This window comes from Rhinatrema bivittatum, chromosome 16 (genome assembly GCF_901001135.1).
Source record: "Rhinatrema bivittatum chromosome 16, aRhiBiv1.1, whole genome shotgun sequence".
NCBI lineage: Eukaryota > Metazoa > Chordata > Amphibia > Gymnophiona > Rhinatrematidae > Rhinatrema > Rhinatrema bivittatum.
This window is the reverse complement of record NC_042630.1, coordinates 14481738-14492993: the sequence shown is the minus strand read 5'-3', so window position 1 is coordinate 14492993 and position 11256 is coordinate 14481738. Positions and strand designations below refer to the sequence as shown.

At 45.0% G+C, this 11256-nt stretch overlaps 1 protein-coding gene across 2 annotated transcripts in view; it reads left to right on the top strand.

Annotated features, from left to right (window-relative positions):
- The first annotated feature begins 528 nt into the window (after positions 1 to 528).
- GAL3ST4 (galactose-3-O-sulfotransferase 4) overlaps positions 529 to 11256 on the top strand; it is a 45401-nt gene continuing 34673 nt past the window's right edge. For both annotated transcript variants that reach the window (XM_029580567.1, XM_029580568.1), the window contains exon 1: positions 529 to 1009. In XM_029580567.1, coding sequence (XP_029436427.1) covers positions 972 to 1009 — 38 coding nt within the window. In that variant the 5' untranslated portion in view covers positions 529 to 971. The remainder of the gene's footprint in view (positions 1010 to 11256) is intronic.

Below are 11256 nucleotides of genomic sequence, written 5' to 3'. Positions count from 1 at the left end.
CCCATGGCATGCAGGGATGTGTAGTTCAAATTTTAAGGAAATTTTAAGGGAAAAATTAGAACCCCCAAATCTCTGCATGCCAAAGGGCAAAAAACAGGATGACATCAGCCTGCCCTTTATGACAGGCAGCCAGCTGGCAACCCCGTGCAAAACGGTGGCCAGCTGACCCAGGCCAGCCCTAACAGTTCTGATTCCCTTCCCCCCTCCCATGGCTTTGACGGACTTGCAGGCCTTCCTTCCCCAGAGGAATGGGAGCTATCAAGCCCCATCAAGGCCGTGAGGGCAAAACCAGGCCTGGGTCAACCTGTCAGGATGGACCTGGGATCAGGTGGCACGCCCAACCCCAGACAACATGGAAAACATTTAAGAGCTGTGTTTAGGGATGAGATGGGAGAAGGGTTGTTGGGGGTTTTTTGTTTTTTTTTAGCATGCTGGTTTCCTCCCTGCTCTAACTATAGCTCCACCCCTCTTCTCCTGTCTTCCCCAACCCTGGAGTGCTTTCTCCTGGTAAATCACATTGCAGCACTTGCAGTCAATTGGCTTTTTGTTAGGAAGGAATCCAGAGTCAGACAGAATATTCCTTGCTGTTTGGGGTCAATAAAGAGCATAGATTAATGCACAGAGAAAACAGAGAAGAGAGAGAGAGGGAAGAATGAAAAAGTTCAAGAAAAGTAGAGAAGAAAAAAGGAGGAAAAAGGGATCGAAAAAGAAGAGAGAGGGAAGAAAGAGGGAAAGGAAGCAGACCGCAAGTAAAGAAGGAGGTACAAAAAAATAAAAGTGGGAGGAGACCAGGGAAAAGGAGGGAGGGCAAAAGCAAAGAGAGAAGAGATGAAAACAGAAGTTTTTCTGCACACCCTTTGCAAAAGGTCTGCAGCAAGGCACCCAAGTGTTTTAGAGACCCCGGTCTAGCAGAGCTGTCTTTTTCCTGGAGACTTCCAAGGAACTTGAAGGTCTGAAAGCCGTTAGAAGAAATGTGGTTGCCATCCCCCCTCGCCACTAAACCCCTCAGGTGAGTGATTTTCTCTGGGTAAGGAGGTGGTGGGGGAGGACAAACTTGCAACTTGAGGGTTTTCTCCAAAGTCTGCCAAGATGTTTCATTTTTTCATGGATCAGAAAGGGTTAAATTTGGAGAGAGGGTAGGGACACAGGAATGGGGGGGAGGGGATTGGAGGAAACAATGTCTGGCACCCATCAGTGCTTCCCCCTTCCCAGCCCCCAGGCCAGAGAGAGGCAGCTTCCAGGGTCGCACCTGGATGGGATGATATTCCTGACGGATCTGCTCCAGTGCCCGAGAACAGACCTGTTTTTCTAGTCTGAGCTTAGTTTTAAATAGCGGATCCTCTTGCACTGTCAGCAAGGAGGGGAGCAGCTGCCAGATTCTCCAGCTCAAAGGGAACGGAAAGAAAGATCTGAGGGAAAAAGGGACTTGGGAGGGAGACAAGAGGAAGGGGAAAGCAGAAGGGAAAAGAAAGAAGTAAAGTGTGGGGGAGAGATCAAAATATGCAAAGAAAAAATACAGCTAGAGGAGAAATGAACAGAGAGAAAAGAGAAAAAAGGTAATAGAGAGGAAAAAGGAGGGAGAGAGAAAAGCAAAAGGAAGGAGAGAAAAAAGAACAGAGAAAAACAGAGAGAGAGAGAAAAGAAATGGGAGAGAAGAGGAAAGAGGATGGGCACAGGGATTCATTTCCAAAATCCCCAGAGCTTTTTCCTAGATGGGATTTCCTAAATTGTGCTTTTCCTAGTTAAAAACTGTAAACCATCTTCGTTGCTCCCTTCCTGATCCACGTCCTTTCACAGCTTGATGCAAATTTCTACCCTGATTCAGCTGAAGAGAGATGGGGGGGAGAAGGGGAGGGGAGGGGGTTTGCTTTAATATCAGGAAGTAAGATGGGAGAGAGAGAGTGTGTATAGCAGTGAATGATGACATAGCAATTTGGTATTACAGAGACATGGTGGAAGGATAACCAATGGGACAGTGCTATACCGGGGTTCAAATTATATCGCAATGATAGAGAGGAGCACCCGGGAGGTAGTGTGGCGCTTTATGTCTGGAATGGCATAGAGTCGAACAGGATAAAGGTCCTGCATGAGACTAAATACAAAATTGAATCTTTATGGGTAGAAATCCCTTGTGTGTCGGGGAAGACTACAGTGATAGGAGTATACTACCATCCACCTGGTCAAGATGGTGAGACAGACAGTGAAATGCTAAGAGAAATTAGGGAAGCTAACCAGATTGTTAGTGCAGTATTAATGGGAGATTTCAATTACCCCAATATTGACTGGGTAAATGTATCATCGGGACATGCTAGAGAGATAAAGTTCCTGGATGGAATAAACGACAGTTTTATGAAGCAAACTGGTTCAGGAACCGACGAGAGAGGGAGCAATTTTAGATCTAATTCTCGGTGCAGCACAGGATTTGGTGAGATAGGTAACGGTTGTGGGGCCGCTTGGCAATAGTGATCATAATATGATCAAATTTGAATTAATGACTGGAAGGGGGGCAGTAAGCAAATCCATGGCTCTCGTGCTAAACTTTCAAAGGGAAACTTTGTTAAAATGTGAAAAATAGTTAGAAAAAAACTGAAAGGAGCAGCTACAAAGGTAAAAAGAGTGCAAGAGTCGTGGACATTGTTAAAAAATACCATCCTAGAAGCACAGTCCAGATGTATTCCACACATTAAGAAAGGTGGAAGGAAGGCAAAATGGCCACTGGCATAATTAAAAGTTGAGGTAAAAGAGGCTATTCTAGCTAAAAGATCTTCATTCAAAAATTGGAAGAAGAATCCAACAGAAGAAAATAGGATAAAGCATAAGCATTGGCAAGTTAAATGTAAAACACTGATAAGGCAGGCTAAGAGAGAATTTGAAAAGAAGTTGGCCGAACATGCAAAAACTCACAGTAAAAACTTTTAAAAATATAACCAAAGCAAAAAGCCTGTGAGGGAGTTAGATGATCGAGGGGTTAAAGGGGCACTTAGAGAAGATAAGGCCATCGTGGGAAGATTAAACGATTTCTTTGCCTAGGGTTCTGAAGGAACTAAAAAAATGAAATTTCAGATCTATTAGTTAAAATTTCTAACCTATCATTAAAATCATCCCTTGTACCTGAAGACTGAAGGGTGGCTAATGTAACTCCAATATTTATAAAGGGCTCTAGGGGCAATCCAGGAAACTACAGACCGGTTAGCCTGACTTTAGTGCCAGGAAAAATAGTGGAAAGTGTTCTAAATATCAAAATCACAGAACATATAGAAAGGCATGGTTTAGTGGAAGAAAGTCAGCATGGCTTTACCAGGGCAAGTCTTGCCTCACAAATCTGCTTCACTTTTTTGAAGGAGTTAATAAACATGTGAATAAAGGTGAACCGGTAGATGTGGTATATTTGGATTTTCAGAAGGCGTTTGACAAAGTTCCTCATGAGAGGCTTCTAGGAAAAGTAAAAAGTCATGGGATAGGTGGCGATGTCCTTTCGTGGATTGAAAACTGGCTAAAAGACAGGAAACATAGAGTAGGATTAAATGGACAATTTTCTCAGTGGAAGGGAGTGGGCAGTGGAGTGCCTCAGGGATCTGTATTGGGACCCTTACTTTTCAATATATTTATAAATGATCTGGAAAGGAATACTGTGAGTGAAGTAGTCAAATTTACAGATGATACAAAATTGTTCAGAGTAGTTAAATCACAAGCAGATTGTGATAAATTGCAGGAAGACCTTGTGAGACTGGAAAACTGGGCATCCAAATGGCAGATGAAATTTAATGTGGATAAGTGCAAGGTGATGCATATAGGGAAAAATAAGTTCTATATTAGGAGCTACCACCTAGGAAAGAGATCTAGGCGTCATAGTGGATAATAAATTGAAATCATTGGCTCAGTGTGCTGAGGCAGTCAAAAAAGCAAACAGAATGTTGGGAATTATTAGAAAGGGAATGGTGAATAAAACAGAAAATGTCATAATGCCTCTATCGCTCCATGGTGAGACTGCACCTTGAATACTGTGTACAATTCTGGTTGCCGCATCTCAAGAACTATATAGTTGCGATGGAGAAGGTACAGAGAAGGGTGGCCAAAATGATAAAGGGCATGGTGGGATGGCTCCCCTATGAGGAAAGACTAAAGAGGTTAGGACTTTTCAGCTTGGAGAAGAGACGGCTGAGGGCGGGATATGATAGAGATGTTTAAAATTATGAGAGGTCTAGAATGGGTAAATGTGAATCGTTTATTTACTCTTTAGGATAATAGAAGGACTAGGAGGCACTCCATGAAGAGCATGTATCTAACACATTACTGTAAATAAGTTACTCTGTTATCGTTACACCTCTCTACCTTTCTATGCTGCTCTCACTTCTTCCTCTCTCTCTCTCTCCCCTCCCCCTTTCTCGCCTGCTCCCTCCCCCCGCCCCGTTTTTTGTAATTTCCTCTTTTCTTAAGTTTATTGTAAACTGGCGTGATGTGCCCCACGAACGCCGGTATATTAAAAGCCGTTAAAGAAATAAATACAAATATAAATAAATGTAGCACATTTAAAACTAATCAGATAAAATGCTTTTTCACTCAACGCACAATTAAACTGTGGAATTTGTTGCCAGAGGATGTGGTTAGTGCAGTTAGTGTAGCTGGGTTTAAAAAAGGTTTGGATAAGTTCTTGGAGGAGAAGTCCATTACCTGCTATTAATCAAGTTGACTTAGAAAATAGCCACTGCTATTACTAGCATTAGTAGCATGGGATATAGTTAGTGTTTGGGTACTTGCCAGGTACTTGTAGCCTGGATTGGCCACTGTTGGAAACAGGATGCTGGGCTTGATGGACCCTTGGCCTGACCCTTATGGCAATTTCTTATGTTCTTAATATCTTCTCACATCTGTTTTTCTGTGGAGGTAGGGCTGAAGAGGGATGATGTGCAAAAGGACTTGATAGCAAGTACACTTAACTGTTCACTGGAGATTATTTCTCCAATAAGCTTAAATGTTTGGAGGTTTTTAATCTCCCACTAATATTTTTATACTTTTAAAACAAACATTGTAGCTAGAATGAGCAAAGTATCCACTTTCCTGTTCTATTGTTTCTAGTTTTGGTACTGTTGCCTATCCTTTTTTTTTCCCTAATTTTCTTTATCTTTATTTTATGTTTTATGCCAGGGATGGCCAACTCCGATCCTCAAGAGCCTTACAGGCCTGGTGTTCAGGATATCCACAATGAATATGCATGAGATAGATTTGTATGCACTTTCTCCATTGTATGCAAATCCATCTCATGCATATTCAATGTGGAAATCCTGAAAAACGGGCCTGCTTGTAACTCTTGAAGACCAGAGTTGACCTGTTTTACACTTATTTTGAATCAAAATAAAAAGGCCATAACTCCTGTTTTTAGAAACTTCCTTCCATACTGGCCCCATAGGTCAGTGGTAGTGTCATATGGAAGGACTTGGATTCGATTCTCAGGTTGTTTTCTGTTCCCTAGGCTGGGGATGGGGGGGGGGGGGGGGAGTGCCATGGAGGGGACATTCAGAGCCTTTTCCCTCTATCCAAGGGGTAAGACACCAACTGGCTGAACTTGGGGGTAGGAAGGGGCACACATGCCAGGTCAAAGAGAGCTGTGATCTATAGCCCCTGGCTGAGGATCAGGACTATAATGGCTGGGTTAGGTGTATGTGTGTGAGAGGAAGAGGGGTTTATGAAAAACAGGGGAAAAATGCGGGGTGAATGAAAATTCTTGGGCACCATAGTCCAGTGGAGACTAGTTCTGATTGAACTGCAGGCACAGGAGGAAACTGCAAGGCCACAAAAAATATAACTGAAGCAGATTGAAAAACAAAGCTCCTTCTAAGCCCTTTCTTCAGTTATGGTCATACTTTGCCTTTATCAGTGGGATGTCTGCACGAGGCTTTTTTGATGATTGCACAGCAACACCCCTTAGGTTCACAAAGAAAAGATTAGTTAAACATGAGGAGCTTTAGATCATAAGCTTTTGTAAACTTTTCAATGACAGATTTCTCACTGGAAAGCAAATTAAACTCCGAACCAATGGAAAGAAACCTTGAAAGAGTTGTTCAACCACAAACTGATTTATTATAATAAATCACTTATAACATCACAAATCATTTTGTGGTTTTGATTATAAAGAAAAAAGCTGCTGCCTTGTGGGACAGAGAATTTTCAAAGGATTTAATGCGCTATGCCTGAAATTTGCATTTACATTTGATTTATAATCTGCACTCCTTGCAAAGAAGATCGAGAAGGAGTATATATAAACACTAATAATTAAAATCATAACTTAACATAGAAATGACACATAAATTAACAAAAATAAACTAAGCCACTTCAAAAAAATGTATCATTTGCAAGCCATCAATTGCTAGTGTAAAGATCTCAAACGTACACTGCATGTCCATCGGACCTCTCTAAGGTTAAACGCTTGGGTGAATATGTCTTGAGAGCCTTTCTAAAGGATTTGTTGCATTCAGTTATCGGAAGCTTATCCAGCAAGGAGTTCCAAAGACGTGGTGCCTCAACAGAGAAAGCTCTCATCATCCTTTTGAAGTGTGCAAATTTGACAGGTGGAACTTCCAGCAATCACTTCCTCTCAGATCTCAGGGAATGAGATAATTAATAAATCCTTACAATGGTATTTACCCAGCAGTTGGTCATGAAACCTAAGTAAACATGCATTTGACTTCATAAAAGGACAGGATCTCCCTGTGATCGCCCAATGTCTTGACCGGTAGCCCTGTTCCCGTACTAGCAAGTCTGGACATGTCTCCAAAGTCCTGCAGCTTCCTCACTGAATTCCTGCTTTCTGGCTCTGCAACTACTTCATATGACGCCGGATCGCAAGCTGGAAACCTGTTTTCTTTTCCTGTGGTCACTTGAATATTCTACCAGAGCCATGGGGAAAACAATTTATGTAGTTCAGGTTTTCCACTAGTGTGAAGGCTTGGGTGCTAGGCTTACAATGTCAGAAGGGACCTTTTTAGCTCACTACCTACCCGCAATGCACTCCCTATTACACTTACAGGCCAGCACGTGCTCCACTGTGTCGTGACAGCACATGGTTTATATCAAGTGTGAGATTATATATAGATCAGGTGCCTAATGTGGACTCTTTTTCTTTCATCTCTGGTGAATTACTGGTATTGATATAAATTGACAAATCAGGATGGGGGTCTAGCTTGACTCCCTTGCAGAAGGAAAGCAAGACATATCAAAGATTTAGTCTTCACAACTCTAGCCCCTGGCTACCAATGAGATCGTGTTGTGAAGTGCAGCTATTTACAATTCCTGGAAAAGCTGCAGCTAAAGGAAAATTAGTTCTTACCTGCTAATTTTCGTTCCTGTAGTACCATGGATCAGTCCAGACTCCTGGGCTTTGCCTCCTTTCCAGAAGATGGAGATAGAGAAAGTTTCACAGGCACCGCCTTATAATCCGGTGTGCCACCTGCAGCTCCTCAGTATCTCACAATACCCAAGCAGAGAATTCATTAACCAAGAAACAACTTTCTTTTTTGTAAACTAACTATGTACCCCTGAACGAGCAGGGGATCGGGAAAAAAACTATTTAGAAAGAACACTGTAACAAAATTATTGAAAACCTATGCCATTCTTCAGGAAAATATCAGAATTACCACAGATCGAGCAAGAAAACTCCCAAACTCCCCAGTGAGCGAGTGTCTGGACTGATCCGTGGTTCTACAGGAATGAAAATTAGCCGTTAAGAAACAATTTTCCTTTCCCTGTAAGTACCCGGATCAGTCCAGACTCCTGGGATGTACCAAAGCTTCCCTAACTGGGGTGGGACCACGAAAGTCCTGCTTGAAGAACATTTCTGCCAAAATTGTGCACGTCCGGAGCCTGGACGTCCAAACGGTAATGTCTGGAAAAAATATGTAAAGACTTCAAAGTAGCTGCTCTGCAGATCTCTTGCGGCAAAACCAGTTGGCATTCCGCCCAGGAAGCCATTTGAGAATGGGTAGAATAAGCCCTTAACCCCTCTGGAACTGGGCGACCGTAACACAAGTAAGCAGAACCAATGGCTTCTTTCAACCAACGCGCTATAGTGGCTTTGGAGGCCTTTTGGCCTTTCTTTGCACCGCTCCATAAAACAAAGAGGTGATCCGACAATCTGAAACTATTTGTCACCTCCAAATATCGCAACAAGGCTTTTCTGACATCTAGGCACCTCAATTCTTTTGTATGAGGAACATCATTCTCTAAACCTGTTAAAGCTGGAAGCTCCACCGAACACTCAAGTGAAAGGCTGAGACTACCTTTGGCAAACAGGACAGAAGTGTAAACAGGACGGAACTGTCCTCAGGGAGACCACAGACTCTGAAATACAAAGAATGGTTCCCTGCAGGACAATGCCTGAAGTTCAGATACCCTCTTGGCTGAGCAAATTGCCAACAAAAACACTACCTTTAAGGTTAGATCCATCATGGGGGCCCTTTTAAGCGGCTCAAAGGGCGCAGCACACAAACATTTGAGAACCAAATTGAGACTCCAGGAAGGGCACATCTGACGCACCGGAGGCTGCAAATGTTTCACTCCTCAGAGAAAATGGACTATGACCGGATGAGCAGCCAAAGCGGAACCATGAATTTTGCCCCTCAAACATCCTAGGGTCGAGACCTGGACCTGTAAGGATTTAAAGGATAAGCCCTTCTCGAGGCCGCCTTGCAAGAAGGAAAGAATTGTGGCAACTGAAGCGCAGTGAGGATCAAATCCCCGAGCTGTACACTAAGGCTCAAAGATCCTCCAAACCTGCACATATGCCAAGGAAGTAGAGGTCATACGAGCTCACAGCAGAGTAGTAATAACTGCCTCTGGATAGCCCTTTTCCCTTAACTGCCTCCTTTCAAAAGCCAAGATGCTAGACAGATACGATCCACTTGATCAAAAAATATACGGCCCTGCTGCAGAAGATTTGGCAGAATGACCCCACCTCAGGGGCCCATCCCTTGCTAGCTTGACTAGATCCGCAAACCAGGGCCGCAGCGGCCACTCCAGCACCAAGAGTATTACTGGCCACAGGTGAACCTTTATCCTCCTGACTACCTTGCCTACTAGAGGCCATGGAGGGAACATGTAAAGTAGAATGATGTGCGGCCAAGGAACCACCAGAGCATCGACCCCTTCCACTCCTTGTTCTCTTCTGCAACTGAAGAAACGGGGCGCCTTGGCATTCCATCGAGTTGCCATCAGATCCAAGTGAGGCTTGCCCCACCTGTGAGAGATCAGATCCATGGCCCTGTCCGAGAGTTTCCACTCCCTGGGGTCTAAAAGTTGGCGGCTGAGAAAATAGACTTGCACATTGACGGACCCCACTATGTGAGACACCGCTAACAACGACAGATGTTGCTCTGCCCAGGATATTAGCATCTCCGCTCACAAGGCTACAGGCCAACTCTTGGTTCCCCCCTGCTGGCTGAAAAAGGCTATGGCTGTTGCATTGTCAGAGAGGATTCTGACTGGCCGGTTGCGCAGAAGGGGAAGAAATATCTCCAGAACCAACCGCACCGCTGTTGTCTCTAGGCAATTGATCGACCAGGTCGCCTCTTCCGCTGACCATTGGTCCTGCACTGACTGAGCCTGATGTACAGTCCCCCAACCATCGGTTGACACCACAGACCACTGAGGTATCTCGAGGTCCACCCCGCGTTCCAGATGGTCGTGGCCAATCCACCATGAAAGACTGGACCTGGTGACTCCCATAAGTGGGAGTGGGAGATGAAACTGTTGTGATATCGGGTTCCAGTGGGATAGCAGCGCACTCTGTAAAGGTCTCATATGTGCAAATGCCCATGGGACCAGATCTAAGGTCGATGCCATGGAACCAAGAATCTGCAAGTAATCCCAGACCTTAGGCACTCGGGTTCATAAGAGACTTCAGACCTGTGCACGTAACTTGAGAATCCAGTCCTGCGAGAGAAAACCTTGCCCATATGGGTATGGAAACATGTGCCCAAGAACTCCAGAACCTGAGAAGGAGAAAAATGGCTCTTGGCCAGGTTGACAACCCAGCCCAGGGATCTCAGGCAGTGTAGAACCATTGTCACCGCCTGCTTGCAGAATTCCTCAGACTTTGTGCAGATGAGCCAGTCATCCAGGTAGGGGTGGACCAGCACGCCCTCCCGCTAGAGGGCCACCTCTACTAAGAACATAAGAACATACTACCACCATCACTTTGGTGAAAGACCTCAGGACGGTGGCGAGTCCGAACGGGAGGGTGCAAAACTGGAAATGCTGCCCAAGGATCATGAATCGGAAGAGTCTCTGATGGTCTTGCTGGATCCCTTTATGTAGTTATGTCTCTGTGAGGTCCAGTGACGCCAGAAACTCTCCCGTTCATACTGCTGCTATGACAGACCGAAGAGTCTCCATGCGGAAGCAGGGCACCTTTAGAGCCCCAGTTACCTTTTTTAAGTCCAGGATTGGCTGAAAAGAACCGTCCTTCTTTGGAATGACAAAATAAATGGAATAACGGCCCAAGCCGCATTCCTCCTGGGGACGGGAACAATGGCCCCCAGGCTCTGCAGCCTCTGGATGGTCTGCCGAATGACTAGCTTCTTTTCTGGAGAATCACAGGGAAATACAATGAATAGGTTTCTGAGTAGCTGAGCAAATTTTAACTCGTAGCCTCGTTCGATCATGCTTAGAACCCACTGGTCCAATCAGATCTTGACCCACTCCTGGTAAAAAAGAGCCAGCCAGCCCCCGATAACCGGAACCAAGGTGTGGGTTGGCTCCGCTTCATTGAGAGAACTTGGCTCCACCATCTCCTTCGCCGGTGCCGTCACGGTTTGCTCTGCACCCTCGAAAGGACTGGGACCAAGACTGAGACCTCCCTGAGGCCTCTCCCTGGTCTGCGCCCAGAGCTCTGCTCTGTTGGAATCGACTTTGCCCACGAAAGAGAGAGCAGACGGTGGAAAATCCTTTTGGCTTGTCCTCAGGGAGCTTGTGCATCTTATCTCCAAGGTGCTTAATCAGCTGTTCCAAGTCCTCTCCAAAAAGGAGCTTGCCTGTGTAAAGGAGCACTCCGAGCTGGGCCTTTGACGAAATGTCCGCTGCCTAGTTGCGCAGCCACAAGAGCATCCTAGCCGAGACCGCCGACACCATTGTCCTGAAAGAAGTATGAATAAGATATTACAAAGCATCCGCACCATAGGCCACCGCAGCTCCAAGTGTTCTGCTTGCTTCGCTTCTTGGGGCTCCAGATCCCTGGCACTTTGCAACTGTTGCACCCATCTGAGG